At 41.2% G+C, this 22,890-nt stretch overlaps 2 protein-coding genes across 6 annotated transcripts; one reads left to right on the plus strand and one right to left on the minus strand.

The window, feature by feature from the left end:
• Positions 1 to 1,101: 1,101 nt before the first annotated feature.
• Positions 1,102 to 10,938, plus strand: iars2 (isoleucyl-tRNA synthetase 2, mitochondrial). Of its 2 annotated transcripts, XM_017431753.3 has the most exons (24): positions 1,102 to 1,519; positions 2,020 to 2,142; positions 2,292 to 2,445; positions 2,523 to 2,671; positions 3,280 to 3,329; positions 3,407 to 3,516; positions 3,607 to 3,694; positions 4,196 to 4,311; positions 4,469 to 4,638; positions 4,783 to 4,873; positions 4,987 to 5,138; positions 5,242 to 5,402; positions 5,669 to 5,771; positions 6,138 to 6,231; positions 6,449 to 6,529; positions 7,097 to 7,205; positions 7,347 to 7,449; positions 8,019 to 8,141; positions 8,235 to 8,366; positions 8,640 to 8,746; positions 8,826 to 8,971; positions 9,080 to 9,270; positions 9,378 to 9,522; positions 9,919 to 10,938. In XM_017431753.3, exons 1-24 carry the CDS (start codon positions 1,250 to 1,252, stop codon positions 10,062 to 10,064), a joined length of 3,114 nt encoding a protein of 1,037 aa, XP_017287242.1. In that variant the 5' UTR covers positions 1,102 to 1,249; the 3' UTR covers positions 10,065 to 10,938. The 2 variants fall into 2 exon arrangements, with proteins under 2 accessions (XP_017287242.1, XP_017287243.1); XM_017431754.2 differs by lacking the exon at positions 6,449 to 6,529 and having other exon boundaries at positions 1,250 to 1,519; positions 9,919 to 10,064.
• Positions 10,650 to 22,668, minus strand: rab3gap2 (RAB3 GTPase activating protein subunit 2 (non-catalytic)). 4 transcript variants are annotated; one of them, XM_017431752.2, is made up of 35 exons: positions 22,292 to 22,668; positions 21,839 to 21,924; positions 21,519 to 21,636; positions 21,345 to 21,426; positions 20,994 to 21,041; positions 20,843 to 20,918; positions 20,651 to 20,752; positions 20,129 to 20,228; positions 19,336 to 19,434; positions 18,913 to 19,061; positions 18,656 to 18,735; positions 18,240 to 18,338; positions 18,003 to 18,142; positions 17,514 to 17,709; positions 17,260 to 17,403; positions 16,976 to 17,058; positions 16,821 to 16,885; positions 16,625 to 16,715; positions 16,351 to 16,472; positions 16,056 to 16,269; positions 15,872 to 15,969; positions 15,583 to 15,691; positions 15,057 to 15,217; positions 14,758 to 14,932; positions 14,296 to 14,472; positions 14,082 to 14,188; positions 13,412 to 13,478; positions 13,175 to 13,245; positions 13,042 to 13,077; positions 12,866 to 12,940; positions 12,393 to 12,608; positions 12,223 to 12,312; positions 11,926 to 12,135; positions 11,538 to 11,702; positions 10,650 to 11,291 (listed from the first exon to the last, which is right to left on the minus strand). In XM_017431752.2, exons 1-35 carry the CDS (start codon positions 22,398 to 22,400, stop codon positions 11,142 to 11,144), a joined length of 4,110 nt encoding a protein of 1,369 aa, XP_017287241.1. In that variant the 5' UTR covers positions 22,401 to 22,668; the 3' UTR covers positions 10,650 to 11,141. The 4 variants fall into 4 exon arrangements, with proteins under 4 accessions (XP_017287241.1, XP_017287238.1, XP_017287237.1 ...); XM_017431749.2 differs by having other exon boundaries at positions 12,812 to 12,940; XM_017431748.2 differs by having other exon boundaries at positions 12,812 to 12,940; positions 21,839 to 21,927.
• Between the last annotated feature and the right edge of the window lie 222 nt (positions 22,669 to 22,890).

Consider the following 22,890-nt stretch of genomic DNA (forward strand, 5'->3'; position numbering starts at 1 on the left):
TGCTGTGCTGCTTGCAACTGTTGTGGTCCCTGTCACACTCTGTGCCCGGGCCACCTGCAAATAAATACAATCAGTTTCATTTATGGACAAGAAAAAGGCTTGCTACAAGGACAAAACTGAAGGCTAAGAGGTTACAGTGCAAGTTCTACAGGAACAAGCTTGAAATTGTATGTTTGAGAAAACACTTCACAACTTAAGTTCCACTAAACACCAAGATTTATAATTCGAGATGATGGGGGGGAAAAAAAAAAAAAAAAAAAAAGCAAATAAAGCTAAGTTGATCTCCTTTCAAGAATGAGTTGAAGCTGCCTTAAACTCACAGAACAATTCACTAATTATCCAAATAAACCATTTTTGTTAAATGGGAAAAAAAAAAAAAAAAAAAAAAAAACTTAAAAAGGAAAACACAAACCTGTGGTGAGAAACCAAGAGCCAGCAGGAGAGCTGTGAAGAAAACAACACACAACTTGGTCATCTTTCTGTGTGAGCTAAACCTCCTCTGTGTTCCTTCAGCTGGTTCTGAGGTGAATGATAAAGAAGCTGCTGCCAAGGCTTTTATACCTCCATAGTGACGTCATCAACACACCTGCTGTGAGCGTGGTGCATTCATGTACATATGTAAATGTTGAGCTCTGTCTTAGGCAGTTCTGAATTTCTTAGTTATTACATAACGAAAATAAAGTGATCTTAAACCATTTTTGTTTATTTTGTACAAAGCTCTGTATGTATGGCCCTATTGGAAAAAAAAACTTTACTGTGTTCCATGGCAATAGTTTTGGGTTCCTATTAATTATTATTTTTTAATCCATAATTAACTTACAAGGTTACAAATACTACTTTCTTAGCTCTCAACTCATCACTAACACCATTCCATAGTTTAACTCCCAGAACTAAATCACATCTGTATTTAACTCTAGTTCTGACTGGATAACCTTTAAATATAAATAACCCTCGTAAATTATGCTGTTCTCGTCTTAATTTTTAAAAAAAATTCTTTTTACAAATTAAAACTACATAAACAACACCCTCCAGCGACTATTTATGGTTAGGGTTAAAATTTGTTCGCCATGGCCCTCCCGGGTTCCCGTAGTTGTCCTTCCTCCAATTTCTTCCGGAAGAAACACAACCGCACTAGAACCAGAAGGGCGAAATATGGCAACACGATAAGTACAATCAGCAACGCAGAAACAAGTGCACTACTTTAATTTCTTTTAACATTATCGTGTCCACGGAGCTTCTTCGCCTCTCCATGCTGCTGTGCCGGGTGTCAGCCGTGAGCCAGACGCTGGCGAGATGGGGACGGAGGTCACACCGGGAAGGGGGCCTCCTCCTCAGCCGCGCCGTCTCCGTCAGCTCCGGTCGTTGTCTGGGTGTCAGTCCAGGAGAAGGCAACGCTCAGCCCTCGGAGGAAGGCTCCGCTCAGACTCTGTACCGAGACACAGTGCTCCTTCCCCGGACAGAGTTCCCGATGAAACTGACCGGACAGAAGCTTCTGGACCGAGAACTGCAGATACAGCAGGTCCGGCCGACACTCCGACTCAAGTTTGTGATGAAGTAGTTGAATCAGCTGGGAATTCTGTAGTAAAGTCGCTATTTTTTGTACAAATATATATAGTGAAGTTATAATTTATTCTTAGGAAAAATTAGCATGCTTATTCATGCATTTTAAACGGGGTCTATAAAATGTCAACTTTTATTAAATCAACAAATTAGTTCATTTACATTAAAAATAATTTTTATAAAAGTGTACTGACTGAGACCAGGTAAACCTTCAGTGCTGTGAAAAACTCACAGTGTTGACTGTCAGTATGAAGTTGCTTAACAAACAAACTTTAGTCAAGATACTTGACTGAAATTAAGTTTAAAATTTAAAGAAAACCTTAGAGATCTTCTGAAAGCCTGAGAAACCTCTGAAGAAGACCACAGATCAAAGCTCTTGTTATTTGCTTCAGATGTTTAAATGTGTTTTTTTAAAATGTGGATAAATATATTATTTTCTTCATGGTGCTGCTTTTGCAGGAATGTGGTTTTGCTGAGCTGTACTCATGGCAGAGAGAAAGGAAGGCCAAGAAAGAGTTCTGTCTTCACGACGGACCCCCATATGCCAATGGAGACCCTCATGTTGGACATGCACTGAATAAGGTCGACATTATAGTTGGCTCTCATGTGTTTACTGCTTTTTTTGTGCATTTTAATAAGTAATACTCATTGTTTGACATCTTCAGTATTACTTGTTTGCTGTTTTTGCAAGCTTTAAAAGCTCACAGTCACACAGTAACATTATTTTTTAGATTCTGAAAGACATCCGGAACCGTTTTGAGATGCTAAGGGGACGTCAGGTCCACTACATCCCAGGCTGGGACTGCCACGGCCTGCCCATTGAGCTGAAAGCTCTGGGACAGCTGGGCACCAGTGGCCTCAGTCCGCTGCAGATAAGACAGAAAGGTGAGGATGAACAGATGGTTGTCTGATCAGCACCAGGATTTGCAGCTGCTGTAACGCTTTGTGTTGCTCTCATTTAGCTCGGGAGTTTGCAGAGGGGGCGATAGCTCGGCAGAAGGCTGCCTTTCAGCGCTGGGGGGTAATGGCTGACTGGGAGCAGTGCTACTACACGTTTGATGGGGCTTATGAGGCAGCTCAGTTAAAAGTCTTCCAGGAGATGCACAGCAAGGTGGGCACACACTGTCATGAGCTTGAACTGATCCTCGCTCAAGCATCATCACAACACTGAACAATGTTCTTTTTAAGAAACAAAGGCTGCAGTAAACTGAGAGCTTATTTCAAGAAACTGACTCAAGCTCTGCGTAAAGTCACACCTGAACATTCTAAATTCTGTCACCACGGCAATGCAGCAGGACAGAAGGGTCAGACCAAAATTTTCACCTACTTTAAACTGAGACTATAAAACAACTGTAGAATGGATCAAAAAGCTGACTCATTCAGTAATAGTTGCATGTCTTCTGTATTGTTTAAACTTTGAATGACGTTTCTAGGTGGAAGTATGCCGTAGTAGTTCCAGTAGTAATTCTTTAATAAACATTCATACAATGAGAGCAGCTTAAATTGTATAAAGATACTGTATAAGTTGAGAAGGTCAAAGAGACACCAGCGGATGTATAAAGATGCAGATTTTTAGCCTCCATAGCTCATAAAATATGATAAAGGAACATAAACTACTTTAATTTATGACTGTCATTTATAAGTTTCAAACCATGAGCTGTTTTCATTTGTTAGTTCTGAGTCAAAAGTTTCATAACTCAGTCTGATATTATCTTACAGGGTCTCATATACCAGGACTACAAACCCGTCTTCTGGTCTCCTTCATCGAGGTAGTGCGACAACATCCGCCCACCTGTTTAAATATGTTTTTTTTGTAAACCATCATGCTCCCTCTGGGTGTTTACAGGACAGCCCTGGCTGAGGCAGAGCTGGAGTATAACCCAGAACATGTCAGCAGAGCCATTTTCGCCACGTTTCCTTTGATAACGCTGCCGCCCAAGGTAGCATCAGAAGAAGGTAATTCAGTCGCTCACATGCAGGTGGTATTAAACTTTTAAACCCCATATGGGGGTTGTCCTGGCTGAGAGTTAATGAGATTATCTGCAGGTCTGGAGAACGTCTCTGTGTTGGTTTGGACCACCCAACCTTGGACCATTCCTACCAATCAGGCTGTTTGCTACATGCCCAATGCCCAGTAAGTACAAACCACAAACTACTAAAACAACTTGTCAGTTTTTAAAGCTGTTAAAAAGTAGTTCAGATATTATTTGCCATGTTAGCTTCTCATCTTCTGCTTTTTTATCACATTTTTTCTATCATTTATCACCATTTTAATTCCAACACACTGTCTTGTTCTTCTAAGAGCTTTATGTGAAAATTTACATGCACATAGATAAGCACTGATTACAAAACCCAACATCCTGTCAACTAGATGGAAATCCATGTTAGTTACTGTTGTTACGCCCCTCTGCATCCTCACTGACCTTGCAGTGGTTGTGTAACAGTCTGGTTCAGTTTGATTGTGTTGACAGAATACAACTCATTACACTGTTTTGCATTACACTGTTTTGTTAAATCACATTTTTTAACAGTATTGCAACACTTTAAGAACTGAGTGTGTAATAAATAATGCATATTACCATTTGCCGTATGCAGTGTTGTTTTTTGGATGTTCAAAGCCTGTTTTTGTTTGCAGGTACTCGGTGGTGAAGAGGGCAGACAGTTCTCAGCTGCTGCTGGTAGCGACTGAGCGCACGGCCAGCCTGGCGTCACTGCTGGGCACAGAGCTGCACAGCGTCGGCACGTTCACAGGTGATGATCCAGCACTGATCTCTCACCACAAACATTTAAAAATAATAGGCCCTAATAAGTGATCATTTAATTCCTTCTCATATATACTGCAAATCAAACTTTATTTACAAATTTAACCATGCATATTTTCACTTTTTATTTCTCTCTTTTTTCTTAGGCTCCCAACTTGAAGGCGGGATATGCAAACATCCCACAGTTCCTGACAAGCAAGTGCCGTTATTGCCTGCCAATCATGTGACCATGACAAAAGGAACAGGATTGGTCCACACGGCTCCAGCTCACGGCATGGATGATTACAATGTGGCGTCACACTTTAAACTGCCTGTGGTGTGTTTTTGATTTTGTTTTCTTTAAGAAACAAAAATGAAATGGATGGAGCTTTCGCTTTTTGTTTTATATCATTTATTTAACAGAAGAAAAACAAGTCTGATTAGTTTGTTTCTGTGTATACGTATGTTTGTTTTAATAAAGGAGTGCATGGTGGATGAAGATGGCAGGTTTACGGAGCTGGCAGGACCTGAGCTGCAGAGCCTGTCTGTGATGACTGAAGGAAGTGATAAAGGTGCAGTAGATGATGCTACATTAGCTCTCAGAGATGAGTCGATGTAATGTTCTGATATATGTGTCTGTCTTGCATGTATGTTTATGTGCAACCTGCTGTGCTTACTGTTGTAGTGATTTCCATGCTGAAGGAGAGCGGTTCTCTGGTGCTGGAGGAGCAGTGTGTCCACAGTTATCCGTACGACTGGAGAACCAAGCAGCCAGTAGTCATCAGGCCCAGTAAACAGTGGTTCATCAACACAGTCTCACTCAAAGACAAAGCCAAGGTAAACCTGACATAATGTGGATAAAAGAACTTTGTTGCACCAGGAAATGATGTGGTTGATGCTTCAAAGATGCTTCTCCTTCTGTGTTTTTGTGTCTCTGAAGGAGGCACTGCAGAAAGTGCGTATTCTGCCCGAGTCAGCAAGAGGCAGCCTGCTGGCCATGCTGGACAGGCGGACATATTGGTGCATCTCCAGACAGAGAAGCTGGGGGGTCCCGATCCCTGTCTTCTACCATAAAGAGACTGGAGAACCTCTCATGGACAAGTGAGCTAACACCACGTACAACTGAACGTCTATATGCTGGTGAAATTAAGAAAACTCATGGCTCAGAAGCAAAACCTTTTTAACTACAGAACAGAAGTTCAGTTGCTGTTTTTTTTTAACTTTATGTCAAATCAACATACACAAGAGTGTACTAGTATTTGTATTTTTAAAGAACGTGAAGTTTCTGCTCAGTTTGTCTTCTTGATGTATAAATACCTTCACGTACAAAAAACACGATATAATAACCTTATGTCTGTTCTCTGAAGATACACAGTGACCCACATAGCAAAACTCTTCAAAGAAAAAGGCAGCAACTGTTGGTGGGAGCTTCCCATTGAGGCTTTGCTGCCCCCAGAAGTCCTAAAGAAGGTGAGAAAACGAGCATCAGCCTGACTGTGAGCTCAAGTTTGAATTATACATTTATACGGATGTTTTAGACAGCCGACCTTGTTTGTAGTGTTGGTGAGGATTTTTTTTAAATGCTGTACTTTCACTCAAACATCACAGCTTTAAAAGTGCTAAAATGGTCCAAGTTTGTGTTTTTGCTCTTGAGTAAAGATATTAAATAAAAAACATTACTTTTCAAATGTTGGCAGCTGAATTGATGTAAGATTGGAATAAAATGAAGAAAGTAGACTAAATGAGAAAATTTCTGCTTTGAACAGATTCTGTAGCTTAAAGCTAAAATAAGTTGCGTTTACATTTATTCTCCTGTGAATATTTCTGTTTTATCAGAGTAAAGCAGGACCGGTGAGCGACTACGTTCGAGGAGAAGATGTTTTAGACATCTGGTTTGACAGTGGAGCATCATGGGCCGCTGTACTCGAAGGTACGACTGAAGCTTTATTTAGTCTTTCCTAGTTCGACCAAATACAAACTGATTTCTTTACGTTTTCGATAAATAAATGTAAATAACTTTTATAGAAGGACAACAGAAATACATATAGTAAATACAAATGTGAGTTTTTGCCCATAGAACAATTTTCAGTTAAAATCTATTGAGGTATTGGAAATGTTCAAATATCTGGATGTGTTGTAATTTCCAGAGGAGATGGAGGAAGGACCTGAGGAGCCTGAGTCCCGTCTCAGCTGGCTCCCCACGTCGCTACGAAAACCTCTAGTCACAGGTGGCTGAGATGTTCACCTGCAGGGGGCGACAGCAGCGTTCTTGTTTTTGCTTGTGCTTCCGCTTTTTGCTGGAAATGCTGCTTTGTGCTTTAATGAGTATTTGAAAAGACCAAACATGGTGGCAGGAGAATAGAAGTCCTTCTTTTAATGTTCAGCATGATTTTCAGCTTTTCACATGTTTGCATGCAGGATGCTTCCGGAGCACATTCCTTCAGATAACTGATTTTATTTTTATTTTTTTCTAGGATTAACCCAAACTTTGTTTCTCTTCGCTGTCACTTTTGAGTAGATTGAGTCAGCTTGGGTGGGATTCAGAGTCTGTTTTAGTGTTTGTAATAGATAGTAGTCTTATGGACTCTCAAACATCAGTTTGTGCCTGAAGGCTCATTAAAGTTACAGATAGGCTGGTTTTTAGCAGCGTTTGCTCTCAGTCATTTCCTGACTAACAGCAGCTGGTGTTTCTTGTCTTCTTCCAGACACTTTGCTTTTTCAGGACGCACATTAACCATTGTGGTTCTAATCTCAGTGATCGGACACATTTTACCTCCTCCTCTGCTTCCCCGTAGAGTCAGACTCCAAAGCGGATGCTTACGTGGAAGGGAAGGACCAACTTGGGGGTTGGTTTCAGTCGTCACTTCTCACCAGCGTAGCAGTCAAGAACAAGGCACCTTATAAGTACGAGTCTCATCTACATCCTTCATAATAATGTGTAAATTTATGCAAAATTAAACATGAACACCAGCGTGTGCTGCATAATTGCTTCATTGTTCCTCCACAAAACAAAAGCATCACTTAATTCAGTGTCATGTGTCGCAGGTCTCTGGTGGTCCATGGCTTTGCGATCAGTGAGAAGGGAGAGAAAATGTCCAAGTCTCTGGGAAACGTTGTGGATCCTGATGAAGTTATCAACGGATCCAAGGTGAGATTGTAAGAAAACATAAATAAATAATCAAGCAAAAGTTTTAAATGTGTACTATGATTCTAGGTATTTTTTATTCCTTAAAGTTAATATTTTGTTTTTCCAAACAAAAAATATTAAAATGTAATCTTTTTTTAGGGTTTTTTTGTCAGACATTTATATAAAATCATAGTTGCGTCAAAAAAAAGAGTCAAAAGTGTTAGGAGGAAATGACAATAATAAGCTTATTTATTCATTTATCTATTTACATATTTAAAAACACCATTTACTAAAAATTTGTAAAAAAAAAAAAAGATTCTTTAATTCTTTGCCACTTTTTACAAGTTTTTAATATGCTGCTTAAATTAAATTCTAGATTTTATATTTTCTAATACAAGAAGTTGGTCAAAACTAAAAAAATAAGATGAATAAATAAGATACAGATAAAAAATTTTTGTAGCTTGATTTTACAGGGACATGTTTTAATTAATTTATTTTATTTTCATTCCTTATGTTTTTTAAAACTAGGATGTAGACCAAATGTTTCTAAAACAAACCACAGAATTATTGACCTCCTCTTCCTCCGTCAGGACGGCAGTGTACCGGCTTACGGGGCAGATGTGCTTCGTTGGTGGGTGGCAGAATCAAACGTCTTCTCTGAGGTCCAGATTGGGCCAACTGCCCTGAACTCAGCCCGGGACAGCATCAGTAAGGTACCTCTGCAGAATGGACACAGCAGCTTAGTTTTTGGTTACAGCTGCTCTCTTCCTTCAGCTCTTTCTCTGCGTCTTTAAATTGTCTTCCAGTTGAGAAACACTCTCCGGTTCCTGCTTGGAAACCTGCAGGGCTTCGACCCCCAAGTTCAAGCTGTGGACCCCCAACAGATGTACTACATTGATCAGTACATGCTGCACCTGCTCCGCGAGTACAGCATGAAGGTGTGTTTAGCTGGGTCTCTTACTGTATTCCCTAAATTTGTAGATTCATCACTTTTGTTTGTTTGTTCAAATGGAGCCAGCCTTTTTTTTTCTTTTGCTAAGCTATGCCAAGTTTTCAGCTAATATCTGGAGGAATCACTTTGATCAAGACCTCAAGAGATTACAAAAATTGGGCTGGTTTAAGATTTTTGCACAAGGCTTGATATTCCCAACTTTTTTCCAGTTCAGACATGAATAAGTGCACCACAGAAAGATATATGTGTGTGTTTTCAGGTGACAGATGCTTACAGTGAGTTTGATGCTGGCAGAGTCGTTCGTATCCTCCAAGCCTTCATCACCAGAGACCTCTCCAGCTTTTACTTCAGCATTGTTAAAGACAGGTAAAGCCTCGCCATAACATCCGATAATTCTAGCTGGTTCCGCCTCCACCTGTCTCTTATCGATGCCTCCTTCAACCAGGCTGTACTGTGATCCAGAGGACTCATTGGGAAGAAGATCGTGTCAAACTGCGTTAGAGGAAATTCTGGATGGTGTGACCCGATCCGTCGCTCCCATCCTGCCACATCTGGCAGAAGAGGTTTATCTGCACGCGCCAGGACACGCCAGTATGTTCCTGTTGGTTTGCATAGTTACCACTGATGGCTTTACAACAACAGTTTGAATATATTTATGATTTGGTTGCTTGTTAACAAGAAAATTCATGATGTTTACAGAAGAAGAGACTTTATTTAAAAGTGGGTGGATCAAAAGCAGCTCAGTGTGGCGACGACCAGGATTAGAGGAGGTTGTGGAAGGGGCTTGTGCCATCAGGGACTCCTTCCTGTCTTTGATTCATGGAAAAAACGCCAGCCAGTATGACCTCACGATCGCCATTGAACCTGGTCTTCTGTTTGAGCTCATGGAGGTAAGAGGACACTAACGAGTGTGCACAAACCAAACAACCGTGTTAGTTGGCGCCTACTGCAAAAAAATAAGAATAAAATTCACAACTTCCTCATTTTTATCTTCCAGTCCCTCCAAGAAGAGCCCACCTCCACCACTTCCCAGCTAGCAGAGCTAATGATGGCAGCACGGGTCAACCTGACCAGCGAACTGCCCCGGGATCTGCACCCAGACGCCCTGGTGAACCACGGAACCTTCCTTATTAACCTTGAAGGTGAGGAAAAATATCAGCGGGGTAAAAGAAATGCTGACTGACCTTGGAGAAGCGCAGTACTGTGCAGAAGGCTAGATCGAGACCATATTTCCTCACGTTTCTTCCAAGGAGCCAGATCTGACACTCGTTTTGTCCCCCACTTGTTCATTTTCTTATAATGTTTTAAAAGAAACAAGTTCTCTGCTTAAACAACTTTAAAATATTACTAGTTTGGCTCCTTGGGAAAAACAATATAAACACATTAGGACTTTTGCATAGTATTGTAATACAAATTACATTTTACATACATTATATATATTTTATAATTAGTAATCTAACAGTTTCTGTTTAGCAGTAAAGCATCTTTTATTTAGCTTGTACTTCACAGCAGAGTGTGTGTGTGTGTGTGTGTGTTAGGTGGTGTTATTCGTGAGGACAGCCCCTACAGTATTGCCGTGACGCCCACCTCTGCTGCTCGCTGCCCACGATGTCGCCGCCACACAGCAGAGTCCGCAGACTGCCTCTGCCCACGCTGCCAAACCATGATCTCACAGGCTCACTGACACGGCCGTCAGCACGACAGTCGGCACGCAACATCCTCACTGAGCTTTTCTGCTTTATCTGAAGCTGCTCAGAGGCCGGAGGTTAGAGTCCCAAAGAAAACTGTAACCATGAGATAAATCAGCTGGTCCCTGCAAACAAACTGAATCCACAGACTGGTGAAGGGGTTACTTTAAAATAGAATGGCGTTACAGCAGATATCAGAGTTTATATACTGTTTACTATTTCATGCGCTCACTTTTCTTCAGGTACAGGTCTGAACTCTAAAATCAAAATTGTCTCAATCTGCTATCTAATCCAGCATGTTATTTACTGTAAATATTGTTGGGATGTGAAGAAATGTTTGAGCTTTTTTTATGTTAATGATGCAGAATAATTCACTACGGGTGTCACTATGTAACAACTGCAGAGAGTTTATACTCCAGAAAAGAAGAAGGGGGGGGGGAGTTCCTGTTAAAAAAATGTCTGTAAAATAAAATGTTCCTTTTTTTCCCAGAAAAGTGAGATTATATGACTGAGTCTGAAGCACAAGTGAATTGAGCTTTATCTCTGCAGCATAAAATCAAAAACTATATAAACTGCACAACTCTTGAGAAACCTCTTTATTCTGTGTTAAAGCCCAGTCGCAGCAGCTGGACACGGAGTTACAGAATATCAGGCGGATGGGTGCAGCTAGCACAGCACTGTCTGCGTATATAAATAAAAATAAGTTCCTTATTTCTTTATGATACATCTCTCTCTGTCTATGCGAACAGAACTGATAGAACTCCAACATGGCACACAGGACAACTGATTTTAAAGTCAAAAAGAGAGACAGAAAATAGACAAGCCTTAAAGGCATTCTGACTACAACAGAAATATCCATTATAATTAATGTTACATGCACAAAAATATAATGAATTAAAAAAAAAGGTTAAAAGCCACTCCGTTTAACACTGTCCTCTAATTAATATTAACACGATTTAAAGAAAACTTCTGTGAAAAGGATGAAGCTTTTTTTTTCTTTGCTGAGAAATGCTCAATTGTGGGGTTTTTTTTGTGCAAAGTCAATGGAAATCTGCATGAATCAGCCTCAGAGATCAATCCGTGGAGAGGACATCCACAGCTTCCAGCAGGTGCAGAGCCAGGGTGTACTGGGCATGATTCTCCGGCAGCATTTCAATCAGACGGCTCACCAGCCGGCTGGTCTGCGTCAGAGAGACCAGGGGGCACCTCAGCTCACTGGGGTCCTGTGGCGCACACACACACACACACACACACACACACACAAAAATCATGTTTCATACAACTTTAAACAAGCTGCTTTCTTTTAACTGATATCTATAATCAATCAAAATGAATTAAGAGTTTTTGAATTTCAGATATATTCCAGGGAGGAGAAGATGCTTCTGAACGCTACAGACCAAATCTGTTTGTTTTTGTTCCCCTCTAAATTAATATCATCCCTCAGGCCGACGCGGTGCTGTGTTTATTACCATAGCCTTGAGCCACGTGCAGAGGGTGGGGGGCAGTCGAGCCAGCAGCTCCATCGCAGCCTGGGTCTGCTCCTGGTTGTGGAGCAGACAGTAGCTGAGCCTCTGACCAGTAAGGACCAAGAGCTGGGAGCCCAGAACGTCCTTGTCTTCGACCTCTAACATGACCTGGACATTACCATCACACAGGGGAGAAGTGATCAGCAATTATTGTCACATTTAGAAAACTCTGTCAAAAGTCATGGGCACTTCTTTAGTTTAGGATTTCTTTCCTCAAGTCTTCAGAAATAGTTCTACAAGCTCCTTGAAGAAAAAAAAAAAAATTCTCCTGCCACATTCCAGAACACAATGCACTTTGTGTCGGTGAACGGTAGTTTGTCGGGTCCTGTACCTCTTCAGCTCGCAGGTCCAGGCCTTGGTTGTAGAGCTCGCAGACGAGGTGGCGTCGCAGGATGTCTGGGTTGACCTGCAGCAGGGAGCCCAGCTCCAGACACAGGGAGGGCCACCAGTCAGCTTTGGGTCCAGCGGAGGACAGTGGGGGGGCTGAGCTGGACGGTTCATCTATGGCCTGCACCCATGCGGTCAGCACCCGGAAAAGAAACTGAAGAAGAGTGGGGAAACAGAAATTAAGAAACAAATACAGAGCCCTGTTTTCCTCTAATCTTTAAGATTTCATTTCACCTCCTACCTCTTTTCGCTGAGAGATCAAGGTGGGGTCCATGTCTCCACTGGGCATCAGCTGGATAGTTGTCAGATCTCTGAAGAAAGCATTTTTACCCTAAAACATGACCAAAATCAAGCTGGAGCAAACACCAATCATGATGCCAGGGTCAGACATGGAGGAGTCATTCTGCTCACCTTACTATCAAACAGACTGAGTGGTTTGACTTTGACTCTGAAGCTCATGGCGGCATGTAGCAGTGAAGCTAACAGGCAGTGGTGCTGGACCAGAGGAAAGTGAACGCCTCTTTGGTCCAAGGCCAGTTCGGCTATAGATGCTGGGCCCTCGGCTCCACCCCACACCTCCTCCACTGACAGCTCTGGAGGGGGAACCTCCTCTGTGGCAGAGTCCGCCTGCAAGTACAAACCTGCTTCAGTGTTCGTAGCAATATTACTAAACAGTTACATTATTATCATATCAAAGCATAGCAGCATGCTTAAAAACCCAACTCAATAGCTCATGCATTCTTAGTTCAAAGTGTAAACTCAGTACTCATTTCTTTTGATGCGAGGCACTGGCCACTCTTCATGCTTCGCCCTGCAGTCACTTTACTTACATAGAAAGGGAAAAAAGACAAAGAGCTCTGATTCTTAACCAATAACGCAGTCACCTCCATGAGGATCTGCAGCAGCTGGACGCAGCAGCCCAGGAAAGACGTCATGGCTTTGTCTCCCATCCCGACATCCTGCTCGCAAACATGCAACTTCTCAGTCTGGGCTTTTAAACATCTGAACATACACCTGCATTCTAATCTGGGAGGACTGCTTAGTATTTTTACAAACTCACCCGTCGACATAGGCGATCTTTGGGAGCTTTCCCCACCTTAAAACAAAGTAAAGAGCATAAATTTGATATGAAGCAGAAAATGGGATCCCACTGCTGACAGGCAACAGCAACCTGTGTAGGAGCATGCTTTTACCTTCTCTATGAGGTAGGACGCTGCTGAGAAGCGCTTCACGATAAATGTGCTCCACATCATCGTAGAAATACCTGTAAAAAGAAATTAAAAGTTGCTTATTTTTGCAGTTATGATTCATACAATTAGAGATTACTGTGACTGGTGATGTTACAGTAAAGTCATTTTGATGAACCACCGTTTTTTGTACACATGAAAACAAAAACAGGCTTGAGCATTATGTCGACAAAAGTTACTGACCTAGTTGAATGTGAGGACTGGAGATGAGCTTTAAATGTTCCACAGCACAGGAGAAATGATGAGCCTCCTTAAAAAAACAAAAGTAAAGAGTAGTAATGTAGAAACTGTTAAATAAAACCACAAAGAGCTTCACAATACAACAAGAAGACTAAGAGAAAAATACTAAATCATAAACAGACATACAAAAAAAGCATAGAATCATAAAAACTATTTTACTGAACATTTGTTGTTTTATTGAATCAACACATTCAGAGAAATGTCAAAAACTTACTTTAACTTTTAACTACAGCTGAGGTTTTAAACACAGTCTGAGGAACTACTAATATTCACTGATTAGATGAGCTGAAGGTTTGATATGAAGTGTTAAATTATAAAAAGTCAGAAATATACTGAGGAGTTCACACCGACATTTATATTTTATTTATTTTAAACTATTTGATAGTCAATAAAGTGACATTAAAACTGTTTTTCTGTTTGTTCACTGCAGCATTTTAGATCTGAAAGAATCAAGAGCGGTTTTCGTTAATATAATGCAAAACTTTAAACAAAAGGAAATAAATGCATGATTAATCATCTCCAATTCAGGCTTTGAAATTTAAACAGAAATTAAAACGTTTTTGAGGGAAGCCTCAGTTAGTTTAATGTTCGCCGTGTTGTTGTGTTTGTGCACCTCTGGGTCTTTGTTCCACTGGACCACATATTCCCAGCAGCAGTGGGCGAAAAGCAGGTCAGGGGAGAGGGAGTGTGGGAACCGCTGACATACTGCAACCAGCAGCTCTGGGGAACAGCAGGGAACAGAAAAAAACTGTTTAATGCAACATACAGACACATAAATGTTTAAGCAACGACTGATAAACTTGTTTATCGTCTTTTAAAGGTATCACCTGCTGTCCTGTCTGCGTCCTCCTGGCTCGTCTTCTCTTCAGTTTCCTCCTCACCCTCGTTCTGCTCGGGTTTCTCATCTGCACCTTCTGCTTCTTTCCTCTGAAGAATTTCCTTCAGTCGCTCAGGTGCCATGCTTTGCCTGAACACCCACTTGGAAACACTGTCCGCAATGCCACCTTAACAGGCAGATTTAAAAAGGAAAGATATATACAAACCAACTGGTTGATGTGGGCAAAATCAGGCTCTGATGTCAGGCTGAAGTTTAGACTCTTTATAACAAGACAGAGCCTAAAAAGTAAAGTGGAAGTATAAATAAAAAATGACTGATTGTTTTATTAAAAGGTTGTGTATTCTATATTTACTTGGATCATAATTTAACTGCACCCAATGGATTTTATGTTGTTTTTTTTAAAATTTGCATAAATACATCCATTCAGAGTTTTACTTTACACCGCCCTCACCCGTTCCTCCTTCCAGCAGTGTTTTGATGGAGCACTGAACTGCAGCGCCCCCTGCTGTTCCCTGAGATAAAGGCACCAGTTGGAGAGTCTGCAGCACCAGAACATCCTCCAGCTGGCGAACGCACACCACCCACTGCTCCAGCTCCAACGACACAGTCTCCCACTCTGACTGCAGCTGTCACACACACACACACACACACACACACACACACACACACACACACATCTCAGTGTCCTTTGTGTGTTGCATAATATCAGAATTACTCGTCAGGATTTGATGATATGCACATTTTCTCTACCTTGCTGTCGGCTCTGCTTGTGATGCTGGCCTTGGCGGCACGGTGAGCAACCAGAGCAGCCAGCAGAGCAGCAGCAGCGTTGTGGGACTGGATACATGTAGATCGGACCTGTTGCCACCAGGGGGACACAGACTGTGGGTCCCATGAATCCTCAACTGCACCTAAAAACAAACAAAAAACTATGTATGGTTGAACAATTACAAAAAAATACTTCGCAGTTACTTGTGCCAAGATTTTTTTTTTGCTGACTTTGTTTGAAAATGTTATGAGGTTAAAGAAAAAGCAGAAGGAGAAATTTGTCTTCTTTTTTTTTTTGGCTGCTCCTTTTGTCAGGGGTTGTAACAGCGAGCAAACTGGCACAAAAGATTTATTTGGCAATTGTTTTACACCGGATGTTCTTCCTGTTGCAACCTGGGCTTCAACCTGCAGCCTCAGGGTTACAAGACCGCGGCACTGACCACCGATTTTGATAAATTATCATAACTTAATGAAGTAAAACTGACATACTTTAAATAAAAGCACCAACCTTTCATGTTGCTAAGAGCAACAAGTAGTGTGTGTAGGTTTTTAACAGTTTCCATTGGTTTCTGTAGCACCTCCTTTTCCCTTTGCAGCCACACACTCAGCAACAAAGACTGAAGTGAAAAAAATGAGTCAGTGAGTAAAAAAAAAAAGGTTAAACGACAAGTTAGATTTTGAATCTCTTGTTAATTTCTAATCAAATTTCTATACAAAGTACAATCAATATTTCTATATGTATTTCTTTTTTTGCAGTTTTTAAACTTCTCGTCTTCAGGAGCAGGACTGCATCTTACCAGGAGCTGTCGAGGACTGATGCCCGCCTCTTGTAGTGTGTCACAGACTTTATGAACGGGACCTTTGCAACATAAACAGCTCCAGAACATAAAGCTTCCTACAAAAGACACACAGGACAGTCTTCAGTTTGACTCTGTGCAGGTTAATGCACTGGAAAAGCTGGATGCAGATTAATTGTCTTACCTAGTTGGTTCCATTCAGCTTCAGACCTGAGAATCACCTTCACCTCGCCGTCCTCCGAACACTCCAGCTGGGAGAGAAAAGCCTGGGGGGACAGGGGCGTGTCAGGCGAGTCCTGGGCGAAGGAAACGCTCGGTTTTGAGGTGAACTGAGCGTAGCGTTGCAAGGTGGGTCCAACGCGGGACAATTCTTCCTCTATGCCCTCCAGAGAGTCCTCCTGAAAGCATATAAAAAAAACATGTTGGAGTACAAGAAATTCTGATTCTGTTTTTGTTTCTTAATGTTGGTGCTGACGTACATTTTGGGAGCAGGCCTCAGTGTTTTCTGCAGCCTGAAGCTGCTGCACATCAGTGTAGAGCTGAAGTAGTTTCTGCTGTGCAGAGCAGAGTTGGAGTAATGAAGGATCCACTTCGTCTGCAGCTGTAGCACAAAAAAAAAACATACAAATAAGAAGAAAATGTTTATTAGTCACCAATGTAGAAAGTTTATTATTTAAATATTTAATGGATTTAATTTTGCAATCTGTTCCTTTAAATTTGAGTCCAGAATAAATATATTTTTTTTATTTCTACCTTGTTGCTTCAAAGCATCATGCAAGGCACACGTAATGTTAGTAAGACAGGAAACAGGAGTGTCCTTATTTGAGAGCAGGGACTCCAAAGCCTAAAGGAAAAACAAAGACAGGATTTAGAACGATGTCTGTAAAAATACACATTCACAGATTGCTTTAATGTCTAACGGAACGATAATCCTAAGACTTTTTCTTACCTGCTTCTTAATGGCAGGGTATTTAATTTCCAACAGGACACTTTTCGCTTCACTCTCCAAAGTTTCTGCACAGAAACAAGAAAAAGGGAGACTGAGAAAAAGGTCCTCACGCGGTGGTGTCTTTAAGTTTTCACTCAGCTCTCTGTCATTTTTACCGGGCTCCATGTCGCCGACCTTCAGCAGGGCCGTCAGTCTCTTTAAAAGGTGCATGTCTTTGGCTCGTTCGTTTTTCTTGTCACTGAAATAAGGAAAACAAAAGACACCATTTGCACTCATATCATCCCCCTCACAACGACAAGGTTAAAATCTGTGCTACTTTAAGCTTTTTAATGTCTTTAAAAGAACAATAAGGAATATTTTTAAGGTCTGAAAACATCTACTGAGTGAAAGTTTAGTACTGTTTATTAGTATCAGAGTATAATCCTGTGATGCTACCAACCTGAGAGCTAAGTGGAATGGGATGTTGATGGTTTTCAGAGCTCCTGTGGTGGGATCCAGCAGACACACCTGCTGCGTGTGGAGCTGCCAGCCCTGACTGGTCACACTGTTCACCCCCATCAGACGGTAGCCAGCATAAAGCAACCTGAAGAATCATGCCCACATAAAAAAACAAAAACAAATATTTAACAGTGTATGCTCACATGGAAAACCAAGCAGGAACCACAGGGGCTGTTTACTTTTTGATGCACGAACCTGCACTGTTTTCCCACAGTGAACGCACCAACTCGAGGGCCCCGCTGCATGGCCCACACCTCCAGGATCCCCCTACGAGGGGCGAAGATAATAAGGAACAGAGCATGACGTCTGGGGAGGGAAGCAGAAGGGGAGAACTCCCGATCACCACGTTCTTCTTGAACCTGGAGCCAGCCCAGCTGGGCATCTCTGTAACCTGAAGTTAAATCAATGACACGCATTTACAGGACATTCATTTATTAAATCAATTTTAGGTTGAGCACATAACATCAATTCACATGTGAGTTTCAAGACAGACACAGTGTGTGATAGTTTAAAGATTTTTGGCCAAAAAGAAATGTTTAAATGTTTTTATGTTTCACTGAAATTTAAGATAAGCTTAAAAAAAAGAAAGAAAGAAAAACAGAATCTTTACATTAAATCGTTTACAAATATTTATTCACATAACTTTCAAATTGTAACTTGTTTGTGCTCAGTTTTTCCCCTCACCTTTCCACATGCGGATGGCGATGCCCCGGGCCAAGTCCAGCAGCGTCACTCGACCAAAGTCGTCCGTGACTCCAGCCAGCGTGTTGCACGGAGACAGACATATAGACTCACCGTGGCGACGGGAATCCGGCAGACCAAACCTGGAAGATGAAGGTCAGGTTCAAAGACATAAGATAAGCTTTCTGTTACTGATATCAACATTCCCCTCACGGAGCGCTGCTTCAGCGTGAGAAGTACCTGATCCCTAACGGGGTGGCAGGCTCCACTTTGGGCTTCTGTTTCTGAGCAGCTTCCTCTTCATTCTTGTTTTTGTTCTTGTTCCATCCTAACCATCCACTAAGAACAAAACAATAAGGAAAGAAGAATGACAAAGTGAGAAATCAGTAATAAAAAATAAAACCTACTAAGAAACAATACAAATAACAAAGATGATAGAAATAATAAAACTATAGATTGGTGACACGGCTCAAAAGTTTGAACCTTAGCGTTTTTAAACAGGATCACTTCTAACAGAATGTATCTGATTGATTATGTGATAATGTTCACTTATTTGTATTTTTATCACAACAGTATGTTGGCAATTAGACTCAGATATTAGAAATAATCAGATTTTACCAACTGCTGATGTCTAATCAACACAAAGATCCACAAACCTGGCAGCGCTGAAGATGGCTGAGGTGAGTTTACTGGCCACAGCCAGAGCTACGTGGGACAGGAGAGGCTGAGAGTTTCCCTAAAAACATAAAGAGACACAAAAAAAGCTCAATTTGATGTGAACTGCTCTTTTACGTCCTGAAGATCATGTGTGCAGGCAGAAAACATTTGAAGCTTAATAATAACAATAATTATATCCTTACAGTCATTTTATTTGGGTAAATAAACAGCTCACCTTCTACTCTCACACACTCACCTCCACAGCATAGTAAAAGCCTGTGAATGGTCCAGCTCCTACAGTGACAAACTGGCTCATGGCGGGGGGGCTGCCTTTTACTGAGGCATTGAACCCCCCCAGGATAGATGCATTTTTCATTTGGTCAAACACACACAGCGTTGTAATGCCTAAAAGCAGAAAACATAGGCAGTCCAAGATTTAGCAATTCATTATTAATGAAAAAAGGCAGCTTCTTGTGTTCAGGATTCAGGGTAGTGGATCAAAAAGTCACATTTACAGAATGAGCCTTTTTGGTGTGTGTATGCTATTTTAGAAGCAAACTTTACCACATAAAAAGGACTAAAATACCAATTAGCAATGTATGAGAAAGGTAAAATATGGTCCTAAAGACAAACCCTAAATCTGAGGGATCAGTCATCAGTTTTGTGAAATATGTCTTACCCACACTACTGTGGTCTACGATGGAGTCCATCTCCTGCACGCCCCACTTTTTGTAGACTAAAGGTGGAGGCGGGACAACATCACTACCTGCTGCTGCAGCTGCACAGGAAGAGAGAAGAGCAACAACTTCAGCCCAACACGTTAAACACTTCTGTACGTGTTGCATTTAGCCTCGTTTAAAACTTCAGAACCTTTCCCAAAGGATAAATTATGAGACCCAAAATCTAGGAAAGTTGAGGAAAATCCCTTCCTCTTACTTCCACACCTTTTTCATAGATTGGGAAAAGCCTCTATAAAAACACTACCCTGGTTTCCTGCCTGTTATTGCATCAAAAACCTCATAAAAGGCTAATACAACTTTTATCATAGTTCTCTACTTGCTAAGCCAGTTAAATCCTATAGAAGAGGTATAAAAAGGGTAAAATTAAGTCCTTGTAAAATGATGTGTTAAGAGTAAAACAAAAAACAGATTAAAGCCTAAATAAAAGATCTAAATACCTTCTGAAAGCCCAGAGACTATTGATGAAGACCACTTTAAAAGATTACAAGAGAATCTGGCTGCTTGTATTTTTTATTTAAAGAGGAATGGATTAAGACTTTAGTTTAGAGACAACTAAACTCTAAAAGCCCTTAATGTGTGTAGCACTATTACATAAACTACTTGTCTCAATATACCTGAATGTCCTGTAGCAAAAACTATCCACTCAGCCGGCAAGAGAAAAACACATCTCATTAACACAGTACGGACACATGCCACACCCATGCAGAAAAACAAACACAGAACCAGCAGTACCTCTTGCCACCTGGTTCCTGCAGGCGCGCAACGACTGAAACAGACTGAAGCCATCTATGGTGACCAGAGCAAAAGGGTAAAGGATGCTAAGCTCCTCATGCTGCAGAGGAAGACAATCAGTTATTAAACATCTTAAAACTGGACTTCAGTATCCTTCTTTTGTGTTCCACGAGCCATGAATTAACCTCCACGTGACCTCCATTCAGAAAATCAGAAGATGGGTTTGGAATCTGTGAAATGTGTTCACCCTGTTGTTGAGACTTTTTTATTTAAAATAACTGTCAGCATTTTGCCTGATGTTTATTTTATCTTTTTATTCTCTATCTGCTGAACAATCAAAGCAAACTGGACAATTCAGGAGGGCTTTAGACAAAAAAACAAAGTTGCTTCAGCAATATGACATTTGTTTTGTTTTGTTTTTTAAAGAACAGACATATTCAAACCAATTCCTAAAACTCAAAACTAGAAAATAACTAGAAACTAGAATAATGTGGGTTGTGTAAACATGCATATAAATGTTACCTGTTCGGTTACACCAGGATGACGAGGAATCTCATACGTGCGACATTTGAGCTTCAGCACAGGGTCCACATGCAGCAGCTGGGCCAGCAGCAGAACCCCGTTCTGATGTAACACAGAAACACCACCAGTCTTGTTCACAGGTCCTGTTGGTTTAAACTACTAATAATCTTGTGCTATAAAACAAGACAGTACCTCTGTGTAGAAGCGAACATAACCTGATGTGAAGCCCACGACTACACATGTCCAGTCCGGCCGTCCTGTGGAGCTCCTTACACACAGAAAACAAAAATGCTGTCAACATTTTGTTCTCACGATGAAATCTAGTTGACACTTTTCTCCTCACCTTTTCTGGCTGGCTAGAGGGATAGCAATGATGCTGCTCACACACTCACTGGAGAGAAACACATACAAAAATAATTTACTTTCTGTGTGGCAACAGATTTCTGGCTTACAGTTTGAAGCGCAGCTCAAAGTATGAAAATGCCCCCTGAAAAGAAAAGCTGGAATGGATCTTTATCTACAGATAAAATGAAACTGAGAAGATAAACCATGCGACATCTGGCTTCATGCTTTGCTGTACCATCTTCACTGTTCTTATTTGGAGCTCTATTTATAGCTCATATGAGCCGATAAAGACAGCTTCACAATTTGCAGTTTTTCCATCCGCTCTCAGGTTTCTGCATCATTTCCTCACCGTTCTTCAGCGCTGAGGGTTCCAGACCAAGACACAGCCAGGGTCATTTCCTCTCTGCCGCTGCCATCTGTGCGCCACTTAGCTGAAAACGAACAAACAAAAAAAACCAAATTCACATCCACAGATATCTGTGCAGCGATAAGAGAGCCGTGCGAGTCGGTTCGAACGTCTGACCTGACAGAAAAACCGCCCTCTGTTGGCGAGCCACCACCAGCAGGTCAGCGCAGGGCGACAGGGACACCACACAGTCCTGGAGCCAGGGTTCACTCTGCCCTGAAGTCTCCTCTTCTCCCTGCAGAGGCATCTCACAGGTTAGATCCTCCAATCCCACCGCTTTCTCAGATGTTTGTCAGGCTCTTGATGAAATGTCATTTTCCTCTACACTTTAAATATTTGCTACTTCCTTTGTACATCCGCTACCCCTTCATGTAAAAATAATCTGTTGCTGACTGCTGTAATAAAGAAAAAAAAGAGAGTAAAAGACAAAAACTAACCGTTGTGGCAGAAGCAGATTCTTCTTTATTCTCATTACTATCCCATGCTGCCTCCCAGTCAGAGGTATCCCAAGTCAGCTCATTATCTGCTGGGAAAAAAAAGTAAATAAAAAAAATCTGTTAAAAACAAAAAGAGTTTAGTTTGTGTTTTTGTGTTCATTTGGGATGTAAAATGGCCAAAACAATGTGTCTCTTCCCTTAGTATCCTGGTGTTACAGTGCAGAGAAAAAGCTGCAGCCATCGTGTATTTTACAAAGACTTGACTGGTAATAACTTTAATTCTAAGTAATGACAATTAAAAATAAAGAAAACTAAAAGCATAGTGCATCCTGTTGTGTGTTATAGCTGCTTCCAGATGTGTCTAACAGGACTGTTGTCACTTCAGGTAACATTTCTTTTCTGCAGCATCCAGAAGGCATTCCTCTCCTTTTTAACCTTTAGCAGCAAAGTTACCCGTTTGGTTCTTCTCCTCGACCGGCTCTGGTGTCTGGCTCTGGAACAAGAAGTCCCGGACCGTTTTCAGCTCTTGGATCTTACAAAACTCAAACAAGCTGCAGGACATCCCTCTCCTAATCCAGTCGGGAACCAAGAAGTCGGGGGGGAACCAGCCAGTTAGCTTCGCTGCTAACAATAGTACAGAGTCAACGCAGCTTCAGTCTGTTTCCTCGTCCTTTAAGACTTTACGACAATCTTTTCACAAAAACTACACTTCTTATTTGCTTTGTGCAACCAACTAGACAAATATTAATAACTGTCCGCTAAGACTTCTTTGCCCATAATCTTCAGTTCCCACCCTAATGTGTTGATGACACATCATTAGCATAACAACACTTTAGTGCTTCCGGGTTAGAGCTGCGTTGGCAATTTCAAAATAAAAGCCGACAGAGGTGCAATATTTCAATTTTTTTATCACAGCAGAATGCAAATAAGCTGAGACTGCAACAATTTTATTTTAACAAATAATGGGGAGGTTTAACATTTGATTCTGCAATAACGATGCGATTTGAAAACGTGCAATGGTTTAGTTTATTCACAAGAGGGCAGTAGAGCAT

This window comes from Kryptolebias marmoratus, linkage group LG10, assembly GCF_001649575.2.
Source record: "Kryptolebias marmoratus isolate JLee-2015 linkage group LG10, ASM164957v2, whole genome shotgun sequence".
NCBI classification, from domain to species: domain Eukaryota; kingdom Metazoa; phylum Chordata; class Actinopteri; order Cyprinodontiformes; family Rivulidae; genus Kryptolebias; species Kryptolebias marmoratus.